Source organism: Aspergillus nomiae, assembly GCF_001204775.2.
Source record: "Aspergillus nomiae NRRL 13137 chromosome Unknown contig00001, whole genome shotgun sequence".
In the NCBI taxonomy this organism is placed as follows: Eukaryota; Fungi; Ascomycota; class Eurotiomycetes; order Eurotiales; family Aspergillaceae; genus Aspergillus; species Aspergillus nomiae.
The window spans coordinates 376,889-401,681 of record NW_015378056.1 but is presented as its reverse complement, the minus strand read 5'-3'; the positions used below and the strand labels follow the sequence as shown (position 1 = coordinate 401,681).

Genomic DNA, 24,793 nt, shown 5'->3' with positions numbered 1-24,793 from the left:
AAAAAAGATGGTATTGTAACTTTGATGAATAGCCAAACAACATCCGGGGCACTTGACCATATTCTAACTTTATGTATATATAGTTCAAATCAAATAGCCTGTTAAGGAATCCTAGCCGGTCTATTCTGAGAAGAATCCAATACTACCGTTACAAATCATAATACACGGGCATCATGTGCTGTCATGGCATAACGATGCATAACACCAGGAGCTGTCCAAGTGGAGTGCATACCACAGACGCTCGAGAAGCCTAGCGGGTGTGGAAAGCTACTCGCAATTGGATAGTACAATCGGAGTTGAAATAAGATTACGCGCTCATTCTTTACTGAAAATTAGCTTGAAATTCCAGCTCCAGTTTTAGTTAGCGTCCGATATTTCCGAGTGGATCCATAGGGATGAGTCACTGGCAGATATTGTACAGGTTGCTTTTGCCATATGTACACCTTTCTTTCTCTTACATATTGGCACCTCCTATATACCTGTATATTCACGTACCATCTACCCCCATCGTCTTCCAAGTGCCGTTTAAAATGACTCAAGATAAACCAGCCGTCGTCTGCGTCTTGTGAGTCAATCATTTTTGCCACCCTCCTGCACCGCGATGATCGGTGATTGCTTCAATAAGGGACAACAAAACGGCCTATAATGAGTACGGCTAACTAGTACCAATATCCAGCTGCGGCGCAACAGCAGGAAGAGATCCAGTACACCTGGAGGCAGCCCGGGCTCTAGCCTACGAATTCCACAAAAACAATGTCCAGCTCGTATACGGCGGCGGCACCGCAGGACTAATGGGCGAGATCGCAAAGACACTAGTCTCCCTATCTGGTCCAAAAGCGTGCACGGTGTAATCCCCCGTGCGCTTGTCAAAGTTTCTGCGAAGAACGGCAGCGAGAAGACCTCTGCAACCGCGGGAGGCAAGACAGCTGAGCGAGTCGTCTCCGAATCCTTGGACGGAGATGAAATCCCTGAATCGGAATACGGGGTTACGACTATCGTGCCGGATATGCATACGCGCAAGCGGTTGATGGCGACCAAGGTTATGGAGGGTGGACCTGGATCTGGCTTTGTCACGCTGGCTGGTGGGTTTGGGACGATTGAGGAGGTTATGGAGATGACGACGTGGAATCAGTTGGGTATTCATCGTGTTGGGGTCGTGTTGTTGAATATAAATGGCTACTGGGATGGGTTGCTGGCGTGGGTGCGCAATGCGGTCAAGGAGGGGTTTATCAGCGCTGAGAATGGGTCGATTTTGGCTGAGGCGGTTGATGTAAAGGAGGTGTGGCCCAAGTTGTTGGAGTATCGTTGTAGCTCGGGTCGGTTTCAGTTGAACTGGGGTGAGGAGTGAACATACCTTGTAGATTAAGGTAGATGGAAAATTACTAGAACCATGGACTTGTATATAGCGGGCTCTGCCGATATGCCCCCAGATTGGTCCGTCGAACGCCTCTCCATAGTGGCACCGTCTTCTGGCCCTCATGAAGCTCGAGACGCTTTCTTGGGAGACAGTCGCCATTATCGACCACGTGAAAACGTAACACTACCGCTTTAGAGGCCTTAAAGCAGCTAATTCATTCTTGTTGGTGATACTGGTGGATCTTTTGAGTGAAAGTAGGGCCATAGCTAATTTCCCAAAGAGGCAATACCCGCGAGGCTATATTAAGCTTAAACACCGGAGATAAGGTATCCCCGCAACATGACAGTAGGATTTTATAGATATTCGATCCTTTGCTAGGCGAACAATATCTCTCCAAAACCCGATGTTTCCGATTCAGATGTTCGGCTTTAAGGAATACCCCAATGCATCTCCAGTGTGTCAGGTATTCCTAGAGCTTAAGATGGATATATAAACCCCAGATGACACCCTCCAGGACCTTGCATTTCAGCTAGTATCCACGATTTTCCCACTTGAATAAACCTCATAACCTCGTACTCCCACAATGGCATCTAAGATTGTCCTAGTAACCGGAGCCAACAACGGCATCGGCTATGAAACAGTCAAAGCTCTACTCCAATCCACAAAAGCAACCTACCACATCTTCCTGGGTAGTCGGTCCATCGAAAAGGGCAACAAGGCGCTGGAGGCCCTCAAGGCCGAAGTGCCCGATACGAAAAGCAGCGTTGAACTCCTCCAACTTGACCTAACCGACGATGTATTCATTGAGTCAGCCTATGACACAGTGCGCAATAAACATGACCACATTGATACCCTCGTGAACAATGCCGGTAAGTGACTTCTTTCGCCATTAATATCAACAAAGACGCCCATAACAAAAGCCTGGTATTAATTACCCCAGGCGCCAGCTTCGACGGCGAGCTGCAAGCTGGCCGGGTCTCGCTCCGCGAGTGCTTCACCAAAGCATACGACGTCAATCTAGCCGGTACACATGTCTTGACCTACACCTTCATGCCCCTACTTCTGAAGTCAGCGGATCCGCGATTAGTCTTCGTGGCGGGTCTGTCTCATATCACCCAGGCTGCTAAATCGTACTTCCCGACACCGCCGCTGCCCGCGGGTTGGCCGAAGAAAGTTGATTTCGAGACCATTGGGTATCGGTGTAGCAAGACGGCTTTGAATATGCTGATGTTGGATTGGAATCATAAACTCAAGGCGGATCGGGTGAAGGTCTGGGGTGCTGAGCCGGGATTTCTGGTGACGGGCTTGGGGGGTGTGACTGAGAAGGTGAGGGAGATGGGGGGCGGACATCCTAGTATTGGGGGTGTTTTTATTAAGGATGTTGTGGAAGGAGTTAGGGATAGTGATGTTGGGAAGTTGGTGCAGAAGAATGGGCTTTCGGCTTGGTGAGTGGTTGAGTATAGAATGGTTGTTTGGGATTGCCAAAGTAGTTGTATGTCTTGGTCTTCTTTTCTTTTTCTTGATTATTTATATGCCAAGCTTGAAGTTCGCAAAGAGTAGAGCTCCAGAAGGCGAGGTGTTTTCATCATAAGATGTGGACATAGTATCCATATCCTGTTACTACTCTGCTCACCCAATTATTCACTTGCCTATAGAATATCCTGTCGGTTAAAATAGCAAAGATATTATGGCAGTAGAGACTACGAAGTTCACTGACCAAGATCGAGATCAGCTCCAAGTTTGTTTCGTCTCACACAGCTAAGAGTAGAAAGCTCATTATACAGGGATATCGTCATGACCATTTGGGGAAAGAATTTGGAAAGCATAAGCGTCATTGCGTATGCGTCAATGACTCTGTAACGCTAAAAACCAGTTTTATTAACCAGCACCTGCTGAACCAATCTATAATATGCTCTTCATTATTTGCTCTTTCGAGCTTCAGCTGCACCTTCAGCCTTAGTAAAGGCGGTGCGCAGCTCCTTGGTAGCCTCCCACAACACCCACAGAGGAACCCACACCCACAGGGTATTGAAAAAGAACAGATAGAACCACAGGTATACAGGGTTACTTGTCTCCAACTGCGAGCTACCCGTAAGCCATTCAGGCGCAAAGGTCATGAACCCGCCGTATAGCTCAGCGGTCGCCAGAGCGGGCGCCACCAGCCACAGCTTCGCCTTCGCAGAACCTTTTGCCGTGGCACTCGTCCGGCTGCTAGAAGCCTTCCACAGAAGATAACAGACATACAGCGCTGCAGGGCCTCCAAGAAAAACGGTCAACAATTCGAGGGAAATCACGTTGGCATCGGCGGCTGCCCAGCGGAAATCGGCCTTCGCGTATTCTTGCCACAATCGCGAGCTGGGACGAGTTCCGTATGCGGCTCCATATACACGGTCCTTCTGATCGAGGAAGTAGGGCGGACGGTTGAAGCCGGCGGGGAGAGATGTGTAGCTGAAGAAGCACTCGTAGAGGAATGAGCCTTCGATGAAGATGTGGGTGAGGGCGTCATAGGCGTGCCAGAAGAAGAGGATCCGGTTTCGCATGTGAGTGGAAGGGATTAACGACCGGCCAAGGATGTAGGCGGCTGGCATGAAGGAAAGGGCAAATGCGATGCAAAGACATGTCGCGACATCCAGGGTGAAAGGTGCCACGGTCGACATGTTGGATGTCTGCTGTTCGATCTGGGCTTTTCTTTTTTACGCTCTACCACCAATATGAGCCCCAGGTAGGAAGACTTTGATCGTGTGAGAAGAAAATACCAGGAGTAAAGTCAGGTTTCTGTCATGGAGATGCCAGCGGGTTAACGCTGGAGATGTTGTGATCCCTATCGCGTGGTCTGGATGAACTGGATGCTGGGCCCCCTGAAACTGGAAGAATGATCGACACGGTGGCGTTTGCCTGAGGCAGCCGCGGAGTCCGACGAGTTGCGGACCCACCTTCCGCGATCTTGTTCATACTACCTTTTAGTCTCCAGCTTTCTTAAGTAGTATAGCGCTATGGCTTCATTTACGAGAGGGCCATATCCGTTGCCTAATGAAACACTTCGGGTTCCTTTATCTTATTCCATTTATCAGGTCACACACCCACCCCGAGAGCCGAGCGCTCAATAGTGCGACCACCAATGGATCATCTCGACGGCAAACAATGAATGACACCCCCGCATAAAACTTCCTCCACAGCCGCAAGGCTTTGGGCACAAGGAGGATCTCAGTCTGATTGGACCAAACACGAGGGAATGGCTTGGATCTCCCTCCATGTGAGCCAGTCTCTCCAGATTCTTGTTCACCCTCGAGTTGCGGATCTATAATACTTCACTCAACTTGGCCTGCCGCATCTGGAAGATATGAAGTGAAAAAGGAAGTCTAGACCGACTCCCCAATACTCTCAGTCACGCATCCAGCAACTACAAGAGCTGTTGTCTTTGTTCGTTCTGACAGAAAGACTCAAAGAAAACTCCCCCTGTGGGGTCGACTCGCCTCTAACACCCAGTCATTGGCTTCCGGTTCTCTCTATGAGAAACCTAAATCCCCTGGCTCCGATGAGCCACAAGGAGTAACGGTGCACCTTGAGGAGCTCTTCTTTTCTAGTTCTACTTTTTCATGCCTTGCTGCGCCTCTGCGAAACCGACCTTGGTACCCTTTCGCTGTGTCCTCCTGGGCGTTCGCGCCTGATAATACTCAGCAGTATCCTGCGTCTCCCACCAGAAGTCAGGTCAGAAAAGTTCTGACCTGGTCCATCTTCCCCATTGAGCGGGCCAGTCTTCGTAGTTTTTATTTGAAGGGCACCCATTGTACTAAGTTTTACGCTTATCTATCCTACAAGCCTTTTTCTATTATTATCCCATCTTTCCACATCATTCAAATTCCGTCCTCCCGAACCAGGGATGGATTTTTGGGAAATTTCTCTGTCTATTAAACTGTACACATGTTGATTTATTGCTATCTACAACACACTCTATTGTCGCTTCCGTGCATTGGACCTCGTTAAACAAACAGACCGCCACCATGGCCGCTCTCCCTGATTCGAACGCGGCCGATATTCTCGCACTCACAAAGCTGGCGTGGGATCTTTACCATGACTGCTATCTTATTACTAACGACGCCCCCGAAGTCTTTAAGCAGCTCGTGAATGAACTAGCCTCTCTGCAAGGTGTTCTTCGAGCTCTCCGAGATGACGTAAACTCCAATACGTCCTTCTTCGACGACCTAGAGGAAGGTCGCAGAAATACTTTACAGCGATGTTTAGACGCCTGCCTCAAGACCTTACAGCAGTTGAAGGATTTAATCACCAAGTACAGGAATTTGGGAGTAGGTGATGGCAAACAATTTTGGCAGAGAGTCAAATTGATCGCACAACGAGGACAGATAGATGATTTAAAATCTAGGATCATGGTCCATACCTGCAACCTTAGCTTATGTATGAGCTCGATTGGCAAGTAAGTATAACAGATAGTTGTTGTTTTTCGTGTGTGTCTGCTTACGGGTATAGTTCAACTTTGACAAGAATTGAGAGATCAATGGCGGATGCTTTAGAACAGAAAAGCTTCCCTCCCACCCCGGAAACGCTTTCGCGTGGGCAGCGTGTCCTGAGAACCCCACCAATACCGGGAGATGATGAACTTCAGCTTGAGGAGTCATTGCGTATTGAGCCACTGCGTATTAGTCCGAAAAATGTTCCCATGAGGGCAAATAGCCTTCCAACTGCTGAGATCCATGCTCGTATCTCTACTACGGAATCGATTCTTTCTGGCAGGTCTGAGTGGTCAGCAACCACAGCAAATACTACCTCTCCGTCAATCAATGACCCACTGAAGCGTTCCATGTCCCACAATTATGTTGTTAGACGCACTGGTTCATGTGCATCAGAGTCGAGGCATCTAAGAATGCCTAGCTCTGAGAGTGAGCAGCTCGGCATCCACCCTGCATTGCGAGAAGAGCCCTTTTCGGATGATCGCACTGAGTCCCCAGGATCTGAGCTGGATAATACAGCCGTCACAAGTGCTGTCGCAACTGCTATGCATCAGCTTCAGCAAGTACAAATCCGTGAAAGTATCCTTCGACCGTTGCGATATGAACCGCGCGATAAACTCCACCAACCTGATCCCCAGCTTATGAGAATCTTTGATGCCTTGGTGCAAGATGAGTTGAGGATCAAACGCCTAAACACAAGTGATTGGCTACGAGTCGCAGTATGGTGGCTATTGAAGGTGTGTTGAATCCCTCTCTTATCCTACAAAACAAACGGACGGCATTTAATAAAGTTTAAAGGCTCGATCAACTCTTGCCAGTTCGGATAGGCCGAGCCTCGTCGGCCCTCAAGGCAGTGTGACTCCACCAACAGGGTCCTGGGCCCCAGGCGATCAAGCCTATGTTGATCTTCTCAAGGCATCATATATCTTATATGATATTGTTTTGACTGATCCAAGCTCTCACACCATTCTGACCCATGAAAACCGAAAGTTGATCTCCGATTTATCGGAGGTAAGTCATGTTGGGGTTCGTTTGAATATCGTAGTCTGATCGTTCAGTAGGGAATCAAAGACGAGTTTGCGCATTTTATCTCATTGGATGTCCCCGAATGCTCTATCATGCAGTCCCAAAACCTCGATATTTGGGAACCTTTGCAGCCGGAAGAAGCAGCCGAGAAGGGCAGTGACTCAATCATCGGTTTGAACAATGTGCGTTGGGCTACTGTTGACCTAGAAGACGCGGGAGATGAAGAAGAAAGGGTTTTCTACCGAACGTTCGTGAACGCTGGCATTGGTAGCAAAAAGCTCCGTATGCGAACAAAAGGCGCTCCGTACATGCTCCTTTTGTCTGCAAGAGAGGGGGAAAGCGAGCCGAAGATCACGATCTGCAATCAGAGTGGTACGCTTTGTTTGCAGCGAGACTGTAAGTGAATTGACGCAGCAATACTGCAAGTTCTATCGAACCAACCCATACTGATAATTCACTGGCCAGTTCTACCCGAAGATCTGGGCCAAATGATACGAGTTTGGCAAGCAACTGTCTCTGGTTACCCTGGCATGAAAATTTCGGAACCTATCGTGCTACGATTCGATACCAAAAGTGTATCTGTCTCTTTCCAACACACGTGTGACTTGCAGTATTTCATAAATCTGCCAAAGGCATACTTTGACGCCGTATGGCAACGAGAGCCAGTGGACTCCGATCAGTTCTCTGAGACTGTCCTATTTAGGAGCTCGGTCGAAAAGTTTGAACAGTTGAAGGCGCCCACTATGAGAGCTATGAATCCCCAGGTAATTCGCAAATCGTGCGAAGTGCGCATTCTAGAGAGGTCTTATGGAGAGGCATGGCAGTCTGTCCGGCGCATGGTCATTAGCTCCTGGGTAGCCGAGCAGGCACCGAGATGCATTGAGTTATTCATGCCCATGAGTCGTGTCCAGGTCTCCCGCGGTGAAGAGTCTGGACAGGTTTTGGTGAAATGGTCAGACACGTGCCAAGAAAGGTCAACCAAAACGGACGGCAATTACCATCCTTTGTATTCCTATGTGTACGATGACAATAGCCCCAATATCGGGCTCGGACTACATTTCCGGTCCCAGAAGCAAGTGGAAGATTTTGAAAAGGCCATTCTAAGCATGTGTTCTCAGTCAAGCTTTTCTTGGGATCAACCTAGCAGCTCTGGCTACGTCTATGATGTTGTAGATCCGACAGCGGACCAAAAGCAGTATAAGGCCATTATGCTCATCCAGTCTCGTTTGACCTGGAAATACTGCAGCCTCTACTACGTCTACCGAGACACAGACTATGACTATGACCACACAACCCTACGTGTCCGGTTTCCGCGCCTATTCTACACCGATTATATCTCGTCGCATGTTGACAAGTTGTACCCAGCTGACCGTCCAGTATCATTCTCCCATTGCGAGAAGAAGGTCGGAAATATGATAGCAGAATTCGACGAGGAACCGCTACTGCGTAGCTTTATGAGCTCGCTAGCCAACGGGTACGAACTTCTGTACTCACGACGCGCTGCTTCCCTAGTGACCAAAGGTAAAAGTCTTTTCGGAGCCAGAAAGTCAAGCAAAGGCGAAACGCAGGTACAGCTATGGCGAAAAGGAGCGTCTATTCAGATGTCGTCACGGTGGGATGAACATATCACCGACAAATGGCTGACCGTCTCCGTTATGCCGGGTGCACTACAACAGACCAAGGATAGCACGCGAGTCGACTTTTCAACGCTTCAATATTCCAGGGGATCATTCCTTAATATGGCAGGTATCCTCGCCGTGGCTCCGAAAGACCCTAATATGACCCGACGGGGTGGTCAAATCGCGATAAACTTTGCTACTGCTAAAGGTATAGTCTACGAAAATGACTTGGTTAGTGTGTTTATGTGTAGCTAACAGTGATGCTTTTAGACCGACATGATTTTGTTTCAGCTTTGGAAGGTGACTCTGTTCCTCCTGCATACGGAGTTTGACTATTTTGGGCTGGCATATGGTGCGGCGTTGGTTTGGATGTTCAAGTTTGTCTGTCTATGTGTGTTGGTTGTATATTATATGTTGGGACGATGGGATTCTTCGGAAAGTACATCAATTGACTGCAATTTGAAATGAAGATGTATCAAGAGCCACTTAGATAGTGTCTTATTCTAGCTATCCTTGCAAAAGTCAATAAGACAAAGAAGCAGAAAAATAATGGATAAGAAGTCCAAAGGTATGCGACAGAAAAGAAAGAATAGTCACGCCCAGGATCACGCCCAGGGTCGAACCGGGAACCATCTCGGTATTCGCGTGACTTGCCTTTTGTGGAACGCTCTTTCTCTTGCTAAGGAACTGGGGGTATCCAAGTTCTAGGTGCCCTAATGAAGAATTTCCGACTACAGACGTTAAGGAGATACACACAATACTTGTATGATTGTACGATCAAGGAGTTTCAGCCTCGAGACTACTGATTCCTACCAGGTCCGTCCATGTAGTGCGATCTTTTTTTTTTTTTTTTTTTTCGACCATACCAAAATCGGCGGTCAATACTAGTAGTCAGAGGATCGGCTGTTGATCGTTGGAAACATGCCTACTATTGCTAACTGTGTATTGCGTAAGTATCTGAGAATGACGTAGTACACATACTTGATCGCAGTCATTTCCAGTACCAACTTATATTTGAGATGTAACACTGCAGCAGTTGGATGAGGGGCAATGACAGCCGCTCGTGCCAGAAGATGGTCTCTGGGAGACTTGTGATGGAGTCGAGAGACTGCACATCACCCGCTGACTGTTAACCCCACCCACTGTCTGGGGGGAATGGAACTTGTCGCATAGAGTCCGGTGGGACACCAGATATAATATTGAAGCTTGAGAGAAGCGATAAGAACAGATTGCAGAAAGCTCTCTTGAAGAATGTAAGCCCGATCGCATAAAAAAAAGAAAGCTATTGTATGTACTACCAGCCCTAACTTTGTTCCTGCCGAGTAAGCTGCAACATTTCCCGCCATTATTCGTCACTAGTCAACAGCTTTTATCCGCCACTGCGTCCCGCGATGACTCAATTCAGGGCGTTTTCATACGCGTTCCGTGTGATCGGTCGGACTAGTTCGAACTATGAGTCTTCAAGCCCCGGATCTTCAGTCGCCGGACGAGTCACCCGGGCGATCGTATACTACACCCTTTGACGCGTGCGCCTTGCACGTGCGGGCCTCATGACCAAACCAATAGAGGCGGAGCTGCTTTATAATCCTCACTGCCTACGCACTTTTGTAACCACTATTGAGATGTGTCCATTGCGCTATGAATAGACGTTGCGAGATTTGGGACTTTCGTTGAGGAGGGTTCTCAACACCGGACTTTCTTTTTTCGAAAGTACCCTTTAGCGTTTTGGTTCTGCCTGGGCTTGGTCATTATTTCTTTTCTTCTCCTCGCTAGTCTACCTATAAATTTGACCTTCTTTCCTAGTGGAATTCGTGCTTTCTGCAAGTTTTCATTAGCGTTGCGTTGTTGGCATGCCTCATTTACTCCACCACAGAAGACGCCATTCCTGGCCCTACTGCGGGCCAGGACCCCGTCGTAACGCCCCTCTTTTGCAAGTTGCAGAACAGCAGACTCAGCTCGAACAACAGTTTCTCACTCCACTTGTCTCGGGTGACTATCTTGAAGACGATGCTGCGTCCGCTGGGATCGTTCCTCCCAAGACCACCCGCCCCCATTATCGGATCTGGCCCCATTCCAAGACCACAGTCGAACACACCAGCCCTACCACTGGGTACAGCTATGGCTCTGGATCATTGCGCCGCATGATCCGGCCGCCGTTGGATAAGGCTCGGTCACTTTTCGTCCTGCCCACCACGACCACTGCCGGCCAGAATGTGGTGGTTTCATACTGGGTGCCGCAGCAACACTCTGTGCAGAAGGCTGCCCCTGATAGAGGCCGGGAACTTTCTAGCCTGCCTAAGCATTTGGCGGTTGATAGAAACCATCGCCGGTGTCACTCAGAGCAGCCGCGGTCTTGGAGGCGGCCGAGTGCGAGTTTGTGGACGCTTAAGGAGGAGTGATTTCCATCTTGTTTTTTTTTTCTTCATGATCTTGTGTGTTTGTGAGCTCCTATTCTGTAGTTTGCTTTTGTAATCATCATTATCATGCTTGTGGTTGGTAGTCTGATTTCCGTGTTTACTGATTCTCGCGGGTTGAAAGGGGAAGGAGTCATCTGCATTGCATTAGAGGCAGCATAATGGGGAGGCGTTCGAACTGCTTTTGAGTCAGATAACGGATGAGATGAAAAGATAGAAAGGAAAAAAAAATGAGACGAATCGAGAATCTCAATTATACAAATCCATAGTTCACCCTAATTTAGTACTTGAGATCAGCCGTTTACTCCAGCACATAGTAAAGGTACCGGATCTAACTTTACCCCAGACTTACCGTTAGGGTACCCATGGTGTTGCCCTACCACCGGACCTATCATAATCGACCAAGCATCCTGACATACTCCGTACAGAAGAGGAAGGACACGCCCGAGGCCATTCGGACTAGCACGGAACGAACGTGCCGATGACTGCCTCTTGGCAAACGGGGCGCGCCAATCATGATGTCATTGGGTAAAGATAGAGCCTCAAGTGGAACGAAGAATGTTCCGATATCCGGGCGGAATGCAGTGGTCAAGGTTGCATTGGTCAAATTAATTGGAGAAGTGCGATGCGGGTCTGGATCGCTATCTCCGCGGGATGCTATGTTTGGGATCAAAATTAGAAGTCGATAATGTTAGGTGGTTTCCACAGGCCCATACCGCGGTATGTAGTCAGCCGTAATGGGAAGCCGACCATGGATTCTGGTCAGTTTTCAGCCCTAAAACCAGACCATGAAGTAATGTAATTTCCTGTCATCATCTTGTTGACGCGGTAGCCAGTGAGAATGTGCTCTGTTGGAATTTAGTCCGGGTGGGGGCCAAGACGAATGACTTGGCTTTCGTGTCTTCTCGAAGTACGCTAGAAACTAGTTCTGGGCCGGGCGTTGTCTTAGCCCGGAATGTATCAGCTGAACATGCGTCTCGTTTCTGTCAAAGTGAGGGGTTCTCTTTCCTTTTTCTGACTGATCTTCTGTCCACAGTCACGAAAGGAAGGGAAAAAGACAGCTGTGCGACGGATGGGGACAGATTGTCTTGAACCACGACAGTTCGTATTCGGGATGGGAAGGAAGCCAGTATGATCAGGCAGACTCATTTCCATTGTAGGGAGTTGGGAGTGACTATGGGAAGGGTGAGTCTTCCAGGCAGAAGCGGTGAATTCGAGCCTCTTCATGGGTTGTGCGGGTCCATCACAGCTGGTGATTGGTTAAACCGCGTACCTCGTAGGGCAGAGAAGTGGGTCTCCCCACGACCCTCACCGACTTGAGTCAAAACAGAAACAAGAATCCCCGCTAAAGCCCTATCGATGGGGCCCGATGCCCTGTTGGCATCCTTCCATTCGTCGGCACGGTCACCTCCGACAGGGGGCCGCGTGCCAATTTGACAGTGTCCCATCACGATAGGCCAGGAGGGGAATGAGTTAGAAGATAAACTGTCGTCAAGGGGGATCCTTTCGGGAGGGCCGACAGGAAACATAAATAACCCTCGCGACCCCGTGCTTCTCTGCGATTTCTTCTTCTCGTCAGCAACAATTATCTCTGCTTAGATATCTTAATACCAAGCTTCCCTATTTCTGCTGCTTCAAGCGATGAAAGATCAGAACACTACTACCCCTCAAGTAGACATCCTGCAACAACAGCGGTCCGGCATTGAGCATTCCCTCTCCCATACAACCACTACCTCCTCATCCAACTCTTCCTCCAGCCTTCCAGAAAGGCCTACTACCTCAACCCAATCTCAAACAAAAACCAACCGACTCTCCCTGACAGCAGGAAGACTCCTCGCTTCCCGCTCTCGCTCGAGGTCCAAATCACCCGCTCCTGGTGATATCCCAACCACCACACGCTCGCGTCGCTCCGATTCCGAGAGCACCTACATCCTCAAACGCGACAAAATGGCTCGCATCAGCATTCCCCGTCGCTCTGCCAGCCCTACCCAAATGTCTCCCCCCGCCTCCCCTTCTTCCATCAGGGAGACACACCCCACAAAGCGCAGATCCGACTCCTACCACTCCCGCAAATCGAGTGACGACTACCGTCGCTACAGTGGAACCGTGAACCACTACGGTCGTCACTCAAATGACTGGTTGTTCGGAGGATTCAGTCTTCGCGACACCGTTCGCGGCGGTGTTGACCGCTTGCGCCAGCGCGATGACAAGAGCTGAATGAAAAAGTGGCTCCGTCACAAATGACGGATTGTTCTCTCAACTCCTTTTCCTCTATATCGATGTTCCAGATCCGGTATATATGGTTATATGACCATGACTGTCATTATCTGAGGATTATGGCCGTGGCTACGGGCTACTCTACCCACCTAGTTCGATCACGAATTACCTCTTCCACTTCTGAGTGAGATTAGATCAGGTTAGATCATTGGTATCGATCGGAGGAAAACTTCCTACCCCCGAGGGGATAGATGATCTTATCACCGGACTCTCTTCGGTTTCTTATGGAGGATCAGTGTTCACCTTTATGGGAATACCTTGCATTACCCAACTGTCTGTCGGGCTTGATTCGCTTGACTGTGCCTGTTGAATAGCCGGATATTGTACCCGCTTATGCAACCATCTGGTGGATGGTTTATTTGCTTTCTTCACTTGCTCGGTTGTACCGAGGGAAATTTTGTCTATGAGCTATGTTGTTATGACTTCTTCGCGACTTGCGAGTTGAATTATCGATGTTTACCTTTTTCTGTTAAGGGACCGAAGTGGTCTTGCATTTGTTCGCCCATCTTGGCTCCTGAGTTATACCCATAGCAATATATGATTGAACTGCAACCATGGTGTTTTTTCACGTAATTGTCAACCACGCTGGCTGCCACGTGGATATCATGCAATGTCCATTGTTTGTCAAGGCAAATTCTAAGTATTACCAATTTTTGCACTGTCATTCGGTATGGGTTATGTTTCATCCTCAGGCGATCGATTTCATTAACCCATACGGGCGTCTCGCATGTATACTGGTGAATGATGAAAAATATTCTTGAAGATAATACCGAAGTGTTGCTTAACTGTAGACGGATATCGCCAGACTCCGTAGCAGCAGAATAAGAAGTCAGAAGCAGCTCATTGATTCGAAATATTCTGTGGCGTGAGTATAACAGTATCATGTTTTCCCTGTCAACACAAAGAAAGAGAGAAAAAAGAAAAACAAAAAGAAGAAGCAGAAGCTGCCATAACACTCCAGCCTCACAGCCCTTTCGGAACGACTCATGACGGAGTGCACAACAACAATCCAGATAGATTGAAACATTGACTGAAAGACCATCTGACAAAAAGAGTCTATCCAAATGCGTCGGTGGCACTACCGAACTACTCCCACATAGAGTGCAAGTCAACAGGCAATCCTTTATCATTTTGATTCACCAAACCAAATAATTTCAATGTACCTTCTGACAAAACTAATGCGAATTTCTTCGAAGCCGCTGCTTTAGCCAACTCAACAATAACTCGAAGCAACGTTGCAAGTTTATTCAACTGTTCTTGATGATTGTTCTCCCACCTCTGCAGCTTTCCCAGCTTTAAGAAGTTCTTTTTCGTAATGCTGGTAAAATTCCCGGCTTCATCATAATGACCAGCACAGAGCAAGGGTGTCTGGGAAAACCAAAGTTGTTCTGTGTTCTTGGAGATATCCAAATTTTTCCCAATTGCTCCAGTTTTAATTTCGATAACCCGAGACGGAGCCACTAGCTTTCCACGCTTTATTACTGTATAGCCTGTTGGAGTCTTTCGGACCTCTGATGTAGCATTGCCATGTGAATGTCCCTGTCAGACCCGGTGCAGCCGTCGACTTCATATCGCATAATAATCTTAACATCCCCGAACATGTAGCGAATGATTCGATTATGTGTCAAGCTATCCCTGACTACCTTTGGTTGGCGGGTAGATACCTTTTCAAATTCATGCCCATAGCCATGGAAACCCTTAACATAATTAATTGCTCTCGGGGTCCAGCAGGAAAATAATACTGTGCTGTTGATGACCTCCACGTCGATGCGGAATGGACCCTTCTTGCCACTCACAAAACCCAGCAAGAGGCGGAGATTACGTCGATCCGTCACAAGATCGATGTCATTGAGTTTCATGTTTGGCTGTGTGAGCGATAATGCCCTGAAGAGGGGCTCGAGAGAGCATTTGGGGAATACATGTCGATTTGGGTCCATTTGGTATCTCCCCGCATCTACTTTCACCTTTATTGGTGTATTCGGGGGTCTCCATATGGAGGGTGAGCCTGGTACGTTGAGCACTTGTATCGAGATAAGAGTTGATCTACGTACCCGGGACGACGATTGTTTTGCGCTGTTTTGGAAGTAGGTTGTATGATGTTAATGTTGTTAAATCGACTTTGGTGACAAGACCATCTCTTGGCTGGATGGTATCTAGAGAGATTTCTCCTAAGACATGCCCTAGACCTTTGTAAAGTGGATCTTTCGACATGTTGGTGATTTGGATGGTGAGGGGATGATATGTTGAACGCGTTGGGTCAAACCCAAAGAAAGTGTTGATGCCTAACGCCGAGTTTTGCTGCCTGAGGTTCACATATACAGATTGGTGATTTAAATCCGATCCCGACTAAACGTGACACTTGAAATTTGAGCTTCGCTCCAAGCGTAATAGTAAGAGTTCGTGTGTGCCTGTTGGTATCCGAGAAATTATTTTGCAGATGTCATACAACCAGCGATGACATCTTACTTTCGGTTAGGCCAATGCCTTCGCAGCCAACATGGGATATACGCTACTGGCAAACAATTGCAAGAGACTCCTTGGCTTGCTAGGTACACAGCTACTGCAAACGTAAAGATACTATAAGATAATAAATTTGTACATACAGGTAAGTATGTACAATTGATATCTCCATTGAATGGCACCTCTCATACAGTTTGAATGATAAAAATCGCAACAACATTCATGTCAACCGTGGCCAAGGAGATATATTGTTTACATATTTTCAACTTGCAAACTGTGGTAATACTGTGCCCGCAGATTGGGCCCGTGCCAAGGATAATGACATGATTTGAGCGCCTATATGGAGGAGTGCTGAATCGCAGCTTCGAATTGGCTGGGGTTACACAAACACACATATGAAACAGTGTGAGTTCTTGGGGCCATTCCTATTGAAATACTGCAAAATCTTCCATCAGGGCACATTAAATATCCTGGTGTACATCATGGAAAGCCAGTCATGCCGAAAAGAAAAGCTCGTTTTGAAGGATATCAGAATATGAGGTATTCAGAGAGGACAAAAGATTTATTCCAGGAATAATGAAACTTGAGCCAAAGAATAGACTAGCAACAGCAGAGTTCCCGTAGCACAAGTGGCTCTTTGGTAAAAGTACATAATCAAAATGAAATGAATAGCAGCATTAACCCAGCCTTTGAGTTTGAATCTCCTGCTCTGAATTACTTTTGTGCCAAGGCCTGGAGTTTCAAGATATATAGGAACAATTATACAAATAAAAGGGAACAATAGGGTAGCTCATTTTTCGCACGTGTGATAGATAAAGAGAATAAATGGATGCAATGCATATTATGCCGATTTTGACTGCCAGTAAAAGTGGAATTTGAACAGATTAGTTTAGTATCACTGGGAATGATGGCCAAGCGCCAAGGGAACAGGTGGCAGCCCTCTTAATATTGGCTGCCTATGTATGCGCCAAGCAATGCATGGATCGATCAAACATTTAATATGCTCACTACTGTTTCAGTGCCTCTTCGCTGAGTCCTCTTTTCTGGCGTTCCGGGGTCTGCTTTGCACCAGGAGACCACTTGGGTGACAATGGATTGCACATTACACTCAATTTCGCGATTTTGTGATCTCAATCCACAAAGCTGATCAGCCGTCTTTGTACAACCCGACTGGGAAGTTTGACTGCCAACGAATAAGATATGAAAGGATTTGTGGCTGGTTGCAGGTTGAAACCCACTTCCGCTTTGACATTTGCAGGTCTTGGTTCGGAATGGAAGTATCCAAGCCACAATAACGCAACAACAGAGTCAATTTCACGCAGCTGGAAGTGGATGCAGCACAGAGCTGCGAGATCACGTCAGCCCTACGCCACTTGCAGCAATATAACCTCCTTGGCGTCCTTCATGCGGACCAATAAATGCGGACCCTGGCATGGATGCGATGTCGCCATCAGAAACGGGCAGGACGGGGTGAATACACGCCATCTTCCACACTTCAATCATCCAACCGCCCATAGATCCGGCAGAACCGACCAGATAATACCATAGATTATATTAATATCTTGGTCTGGTACCACCTGACGCCATATTGATTGTTGATAGCGACCCTCCAACGGGGCGTACCCCGCCCACTGATGGACCCATTCCCCTCCAGGGTCCACTATTGACCTGTCTGCCAAGAGCCTCTACACTGTTACAACCACACCGAGTGGGGGACTCTCATCTACAGCGGCGCCCGTGTCAATTTTATTCGGCAAGGATCACCTGGTTTCTCCGCTATGGTTGTTGCCTGGACACTCGAAAGCCATCTCCCAGCGCGGGTTGAAACACCATCTCTTGATGGAGTCGCTGTGGTCCCCTGCTGTGCTCCTTCGCCTCTCCACTACCTGCAGCGATGCGGGAGTACTGGACTAATGATCGAAGGCCATGTGTTGAACATCATGGATCCATGTGACAGTGCAACGTGGGGTATGCTCTGTTGTTGATAGTTGAGGGGATATAAAGCCCACCTGTTGACCACCTCTTTCGCTTCTCTATCAGTCTGGTCAATCAACCTCTTCACCCTTGCTTCTTCAAACAACAGCCATCTTTCCTCACCCTCTCATATCTTCTTTTAAAGTCGTATACTCTCTTTGCATTCACCATGAGCTTCCACCTGAGTGCTGAGGATATCGAGATCAGGGATAACCACATCCTCTTCGCGCTTCTTAGGAACGAAGAGGGAGAGCTCCAGGAGTCGGAGATCGACTTGGATGAGTTCCTCGGAAACAACGACGGTGGGTGATACACAAATGTCCAATCTAGTCAAACTATTCTGACATCGGCTTGCTCTAGGATCCTTCGAATGGGACGGCGAGAACTTCTCCGGGTCGGCCGAAAATGTCAGATTCGAGATTGAAGGAGACGGCGAAGTGCCGGTGCTACGCGCCGGCCTGTTCAATCAAAATGGAGAGTCAGTTGAAAGCGATGTTAACCTTTCTGAGCGGGTCATCAATGAGAACGGGGCCTTTGTCTTTGTATGATGTTTGTCTGATAAGCTAATTATCTATCCATGTACGATGGTAGTACAATTGAAGATTATCGAGTTATCCTGGACAGAAAAGCAAGTCAATAAGATAATATAGCATGCATTTATATCTTGATGGTATCCATTGTAACCCCAGTTCTCCCATGCCCAAATGTGTATGTCTGCGTTCCTCCCACGGCAAAAAAATATATATTAGTATATGAATAAACTAAAATAAAATACTAGAAATTATTAATTTATTAAATTTAAAGTTAAAATAAAAAGAGCGAACGCAACGTGAACATACATTAGATGAAAGGCCGGAATGTTGATGCTATCAATTCGAATATCGGTTGTGCCATGCAGAAAAGACAGCTGAGCAACTGCCGGTTGATGTCCAGATTATTTCTATCCTACCCTCACCACCACTCAGTTCAACATCAAGAAATTCCACTCCGTGGATTGCGTTCCCACTGGTCACTAGTGTGTGGGGCTCAGCCACCAAAGGCTGCAGTGTTCCAAAGTCCTACACCACCTGGTCAGTACACCGGTCCCAGCGCAGTGTGTTCAACAAGGGCGTGGTCGGTAAGAGGAGAAAGAACGTCAAGCTGAGCTATAGTCTTCACTTCTTCTGGCGACCAAGCGACAAGGTGATTAACCGCTTGACGGTCTACCAGAGTATCGCCAATCTACCCATCAATGACGCCCACGTCCCACCAGTATTTGTAATGAAGTAAGGAAGAGAATACCGCGACTATGTCACGAACATTGTAATTAGTAGCTACACCAGACCATTGAGATCCGCGATCTGTAAACATTCTGACCAATAGAACCTAGATGATTGAGATTTCCTGTCACACAGTATCACAGAGAGTACTACAAGGTGGCGCTTTCCAATTCCTCGTGACAAATCCATCCAGTAGATGGGTTTAGATAGCTTCAATACTAGGAACCTCTGCTTAAGCTATGGTTTAAGATGAGCCCTATATAGCCCAGTCGATTAGATCATAGGAGATACTCCTAGATATTATACTATTTAACTGTTTTCAGCCCATACCGGAACCAATGGGTATCTCAGTAAGGGGAGCTTTCCATTGCTACAACTGATCTGTCGATTTTGGGGATCTGCAAAGGATATCTGGGTGGCTATCACTAGACTTAGGATTGGGGATGGGTGGCTATTAAAAAAAGAGGAATACAGCTGACCCTACAAGATGATGTATTTAGTTGCTGTATCTAGCATCTTGCTCACGGTGCCTATTGATGGAAATTTTCTCAGGCTACCGTGGCCCGGGTGCTGATAGGGTACTAACCGGTTGTTTTTTGTTGAATAGTTTTGTTAGTAACTCATTGGCGCAATGCGCTCTTCTTTATTGGAATTGGATGTGAATATTAGGCTCCAGATCAATAATTGGTCTAGATTGGATATGTTGATATAGTTGTCTTCTGTCAATGTGCTTTTCACGGAGATTGTTGTATTATCTTTACTATGCTGATATCACATCATTTTCGCCATGTCACTGTCCATTATAAAATAACTTCAATATTCTATACTCACCTGACACGCTTCGCTGTAGCAAGAACTATTGCTGTGGCTCAGTACATAGGGGGTAAAAGAGCCTCTTCCGCGTTACACATAATTTCGTAACTTCATGTGGAGTATTGACAGGGTCTCCCCAAAGATTGACATACCCACTTGTCTCTCCACAGTCTTCACCTGAGTTAATTGGTTGCCACCCACGCTAATCACCTGGCACTTTCTGCGGCAGTGAATAGTTCACACCAAGCATTCATTTAGAAATGTTAGAAGAAAGGCCTCGTGTTGGATATATAAGGGTCTCATTCAACCTTTTGTGGAACCCTAACTGCTCATATTCTTTAGCCCTCCTGTATACGTTTGTCTCTCCACCTGCTACTGTGCCTTGCCTTTCGAACAAACAGCGACCAAGGACTTTTGTTGATATATACCACAGCGAAAAGCCTTTCCTCTCCTTTTCTCTACTTTGTGAGTATTTGATACACCAGAGCCATTTGGAGTAAAACATGGGTCGAAAATCTGACATTAATCCCATAGGGAACCCCGGAGAGACCAACGAAGACGCAGTTCGTGTTGTACTGGCTTACGAGTCTCCAGCTTCCACCACAGTCTACAGACGCCACCTTGACCGATGAGACGAAGCGAGAGACCTCATTAGCCCTTCAAGAAGAATCCTTTCGAGCGATAGAGGACAGTGACGACACTATCGTTAGCAACTCTTCAGGGTTACAATTACTAAACCTGCGGTCCCATGGAAAGACAGTCAGGGAGCACTTTCTGCTAACATACAAACGCGACAAGCTACGTTGCGCCAGCAGGAGGAGTGTCAAATTATCAGTCGGGCGCACGGGAAAGTCCACGAAGGCGATGTCGTGGCCGATGCTCGACTTTACAACGATGGGGATCGGCATGATTCCGGCGTCTTCGAGAAGCTATACGGGGTCAGCCAGAAGATGTTGACATGCTAGGGTCATATGTGGACTATTTTATATGATAAGCTCCAGCTAACATGCTGATGTATAGTTGACACTGAAGTCATTGAGGTTATAAATCAACACGCGACACACGTGGCTGCTGATAACCTCCATTGCTCAGAGAAGTATGAAAAACTGTTCCAGGAGTTTGTGGTAAACCTGAAAGCTGCAGAATACCCTCTTGATTTATGTTTGACCAGTCGTGCAAAGACCCGGCCGTTGTGTATGTCAGAGAAAGTTATTGGAATTTCCTTTATTGTTTCAAGTCAGAGATCAGATATACCGATTGCAGGAAAAGGAAAAGAGATCAGGATTGTGAAGGTCAATAGTTCAGGGTTATGGATTTGCAATTATGAAACATTGTTAGTTTAAATTACGTTGGCTTACTACTTTGGCGCTAGGCAGCTATGTTGTTGTATATAATTCTCTGGGCCTTAAATGATTAAATTGATGGGACTTTCATGAGATTAGAGGTTCATGTTAGAGAATGATTTTTATGATTATTGATTGTGCCCTTCGTCACCCAGAATCATGGTGCTCTATGCAGCTGCAAAGACCTTAATTGCAATATACGTACGCATCCTTTGATCTCCTGGTTCTCAGCCCTTCTAACGCAGTGTGGAGTCCACAAGTGTTTCTGTCGGACAGGTCAACGCCCGTCTAACTAAGTTCATCTATGATTTTACACTAAGTACCGCACATGTAAAGCTACAGCACCAAGAACATCCTTGTGATAAACGGTGCTAATATACCCTCGAGAACGTTTGACCATTGTGGTTCAACGATGGCTAGCGTTAACATCCAAGCACTCTACCGCACCAGCAACCCTTCTGACCTACAGATACTGTCTTGGGCGCAAGCATCGGTGGTATTTTCTCAATTCATCTTAATTATATACAAAAGCTCTTCATTGATTCCCCCTTCGATATATTTCAACATTGCCTACAGATTCCGCTGTCTATGGCTGGGTTCGTGATCCACGTTCAATTGGCTAGTTGTCGCCTACAACTTGTGGGTTAATTCTATTTTGCAAACAAAGGCCTGACCAACTTAAAGACTTCTTGATACCTCTTACGGTACGGAACATCGCGGCGCCTACGGAAGCATACAAATGTCAATCACTTTGAATGCAAGAACATTAGTCTTTCCAGCTTCAAACTCATATCCGGGTGTCAATATTGAACTCCCAATTCGTTTAAGTTGCTGAAGCTCCGCTTTCGAGAGATACCCTACCATTCTGAACTGTCCGTATGTCTCTTGAGCACGCGATCATAGAACAACAGCTGCTGGTTTGAAGTTTGGTCGAAATCTCGCGGAAAGGCTGCTCGAAATGTGGCCAAGTTTCAAATCTAGCTGCCTTTGGCTCGACTTATGGAAGCCATGTGCCTCATTTTGTATGTCCCAGCCTTAACTCTACGCTAGAACTGTTCAAAATTGGGCTTCGATTTGCTCGTCGTTCGTTTCAAGGTGGCCAACCCTGTCCTTGCCTACATATAACCTAACTGCTTCAGGATAATACTGAGAATACCTAGCACGTACTAGGTAGGTCAAATTCAGGCAGCCGCGCATAACAAGAGGACCCGCACAGACATTGCGAAGCATCACAGGAGGATCGCGAACGTAGACTCAACAGCCTCCGATCAGCTTAACCTGGAGGCCATTGCCACTGCCAGGAGAGCTGAGCGGTGCATTTCTGGATCTACTTTACAGGATGATACTAGGTTCTGCGCTCCACTAACCACGGCATCGAGGAAGCCAAAGCGCTGTGTTTTGCATTGGTGGCTATATGCCTAGTTCTAGTAAGCCGCCAGCTCACTGTTGAAGGGCTCATTTTGCATCCCTAGTGCGGCGGGTAGTGTTTGTATAGCACCTCTCTGAGCTCAGCCAAGGGCTTGCTAGCGGTAGAACTGGTTTCCTGGTTGGCCGGAGTAGGTAGTGGGATTAGTATCCCTGCTTTAATCGATGCCTAACGCCTCATCCGTGCTCAGAAGCAACCCAGCGGCTAGAGTTGGTTGGTGTTCGTGACATTGCAACGTTGTACCAGCCTTTAACTCTGTGTGCCGAGTAACGAATAAACAGAATCCTGTTGGTACTTACGACACTCGAGACCTCAATGTCATAGTGCTTGAGAATTTCCCTGAAGCTATAAAGGGCTGGGATCGACTCCTCGTCTGGGGCAGAAGCTGACTTCAACACATGCCAGCTTTCCAACTCATTTTATCAATTCTGCATCGCAAATACAACCATCGCTGATCACCTTTAGCGGACCCTTAGCCAAAACCCATAGATCAACGGCAAGTCGGAATTAACAACTAACTGGTACGTGAGCGATACTTAGACAATCTTTTGTCTTCTAACCAGTCATAGGAAGATAATGTCACTGATCACCGACAAACTTCTTAAGTGTCTTTGGGAGCTAGCCCAAGCGCAATCTTCGAACGAATGGCTTCCGCCAAATTATGGTCTCATTTATGGAATAAACACCTCTTTGCAGAGAAGGAATGGGCTATCTCCTTGGAGCCTCCTCCGGAGGGACATGGCCGTCGACGGGTGGATATCACGATAGAATATTTTGGTCAAGATAGTAAATTAGCCGTTCTTGCCTTCCATGAGGCAAAGGCATTGAACGTGCCTCGAGATGTTCAGGATGCCGAGAAACAAGCATTCGATACTTGTATGAGATATCTTGGAGAACATCCTGAGTTGGAATTTGTGTATGCTTTTACATCATTTGGCACAGAAGGCCGAGCTTGGCAGTGCGATCGAGAGGAAACTTTTTTTACCCCCTTGTTTGGCTCACTCGATTTGGATGTGCGTTCCCAGTATGTTGAGCTTCATTCCTCAGAAGCTCGGCTGATCAGACAAGCGGTCCAAACGATGAAAGCTGTGCCGCCATCTGAATAGGGTTATGGAAGGTTACGGGCTGGCTTTCACATTCTAACACATCTTTTCATGTTCCGGGCGGAAAGATATTTTACGTTTCGATCTAGTCATCATATGTCATTATCCTATCACCTAGCTGGCTAAGATCGTGGTCCCATCGGACCTATCCAATAGTGTGCAATTTCTGATCTTGGTCTGCCAACGAGTTAGACGAGCTATAACCACGAAAAAAAGCAGGACGCAACAAGAATATGTGACCCAACAGTCGGAGCTTGCCTGCATAGCACGCATAGAGACTGCGCAATGTGTTTGGAAGTCATTTATAATGAACCCATTTGAACTAAGATTGGAACATTACGTAGATAGGCAGCGTATGCTTCCTAAAGCTTTCATGAATAAAGGCAGCTTGTGCGTATTATACAATGATCAAGGTCGGTATAGAACCGAGAGCCACAGAACCGACCAAGCCTTGGCGGAAATATGCGGCCCGTGCCTTGCATAAATACTAATAATGGTGTCGCTCCTCCCCGAACACTTTCTTATTTCACTAGCAAAGTCGACTGGTAAGCTGAGGTGACCAGGATAGAATCTAAACAATGACTACCGGCCACAGCAGCGCAGCTATATCATGTGACATCTGTTTAACTCCAAACCCCGCCCAATGTTGTTTCGGATGCCCTCTTCTTTCTTTCAGTATAGCTACAGTTGAGATGGTACCTCTCGAACTCCCTTTCTCTAGTGATTGAACATTATGCTGCCTAGATGTCTCCAAATCTATCATTATTGTCACCTGAATTGCTGGTGAACATCCTGCTGTCTCTAACACCCACAAGAGACCTTTACGCGATAGTCAAAACATCATCGCAGTTTAATCGGCTATGCAGCATATAAGCATTCCATTACGTCCGCAATTTCAATACACGTTACGCCCAAGTATGTTGAACTAAATAAAATATTGGTATTTTATATTTTCAGGTAAACGCAAACAAATTAAATTCAAGCAGGTTCCAGTGCTCCTGTTGCTCCTTGGGCCCTTTCAAACCCTCTTTGCAATACAAGGTCGTTTTATATACTCAGTACGATTGGTAGCGTGATGCAAAACTATGCCTTTTATATATCAACAGTACAGGTTAAATTTCATCCAGGCCGAACCCTCCGGTAAGGGCTGTAGTCAATGATATAATCTCAAAGCCTCAACCAATTGAATGCTATTACAACTACACGCCCAACATCCCATACTTCGAATTAACTCTATATGGCCGATAAAAGCCCCG

General features: G+C 47.0%; 7 protein-coding genes across 7 annotated transcripts; 6 read left to right on the top strand and 1 right to left on the bottom strand.

Annotated features, from left to right (window-relative positions):
- Positions 1-530: 530 nt before the first annotated feature.
- Positions 531-1,348, top strand: ANOM_000275 (LOG family protein; the record flags this gene model as incomplete). Its single annotated transcript, XM_015545533.1, has 3 exons — positions 531-565; positions 677-847; positions 892-1,348. The coding sequence occupies 3 exons, from the start codon at positions 531-533 to the stop codon at positions 1,346-1,348; spliced, it is 663 nt and encodes a 220-aa protein (XP_015412624.1).
- Positions 1,349-1,940: 592 nt separating this feature from the next.
- Positions 1,941-2,806, top strand: ANOM_000274 (putative short-chain dehydrogenase; the record flags this gene model as incomplete). Its single annotated transcript, XM_015545532.1, has 2 exons — positions 1,941-2,226; positions 2,298-2,806. The coding sequence occupies 2 exons, from the start codon at positions 1,941-1,943 to the stop codon at positions 2,804-2,806; spliced, it is 795 nt and encodes a 264-aa protein (XP_015412623.1).
- Positions 2,807-3,276: 470 nt separating this feature from the next.
- Positions 3,277-4,014, bottom strand: ANOM_000273 (EXPERA domain-containing protein; the record flags this gene model as incomplete). The annotated part of the gene is made up of 1 exon (XM_015545531.1): positions 3,277-4,014. The coding sequence occupies one exon, from the start codon at positions 4,012-4,014 to the stop codon at positions 3,277-3,279; it is 738 nt and encodes a 245-aa protein (XP_015412622.1).
- Positions 4,015-5,358: 1,344 nt separating this feature from the next.
- Positions 5,359-8,800, top strand: ANOM_000272 (uncharacterized protein; the record flags this gene model as incomplete). The annotated part of the gene is made up of 6 exons (XM_015545530.1): positions 5,359-5,789; positions 5,843-6,560; positions 6,622-6,834; positions 6,885-7,245; positions 7,315-8,676; positions 8,739-8,800. The coding sequence occupies 6 exons, from the start codon at positions 5,359-5,361 to the stop codon at positions 8,798-8,800; spliced, it is 3,147 nt and encodes a 1,048-aa protein (XP_015412621.1).
- Positions 8,801-10,318: 1,518 nt separating this feature from the next.
- Positions 10,319-10,867, top strand: ANOM_000271 (uncharacterized protein; the record flags this gene model as incomplete). The annotated part of the gene is made up of 1 exon (XM_015545529.1): positions 10,319-10,867. One exon carries the CDS (start codon positions 10,319-10,321, stop codon positions 10,865-10,867), a length of 549 nt encoding a protein of 182 aa, XP_015412620.1.
- Positions 10,868-12,523: 1,656 nt separating this feature from the next.
- ANOM_000270 (uncharacterized protein) lies at positions 12,524-13,099 on the top strand (the record flags this gene model as incomplete). Its single annotated transcript, XM_015545528.1, has 1 exon — positions 12,524-13,099. The coding sequence occupies one exon, from the start codon at positions 12,524-12,526 to the stop codon at positions 13,097-13,099; it is 576 nt and encodes a 191-aa protein (XP_015412619.1).
- Positions 13,100-17,762: 4,663 nt separating this feature from the next.
- Positions 17,763-18,141, top strand: ANOM_000269 (CVNH domain-containing protein; the record flags this gene model as incomplete). Its single annotated transcript, XM_015545527.1, has 2 exons — positions 17,763-17,895; positions 17,954-18,141. 2 exons carry the CDS (start codon positions 17,763-17,765, stop codon positions 18,139-18,141), a joined length of 321 nt encoding a protein of 106 aa, XP_015412530.1.
- Between the last annotated feature and the right edge of the window lie 6,652 nt (positions 18,142-24,793).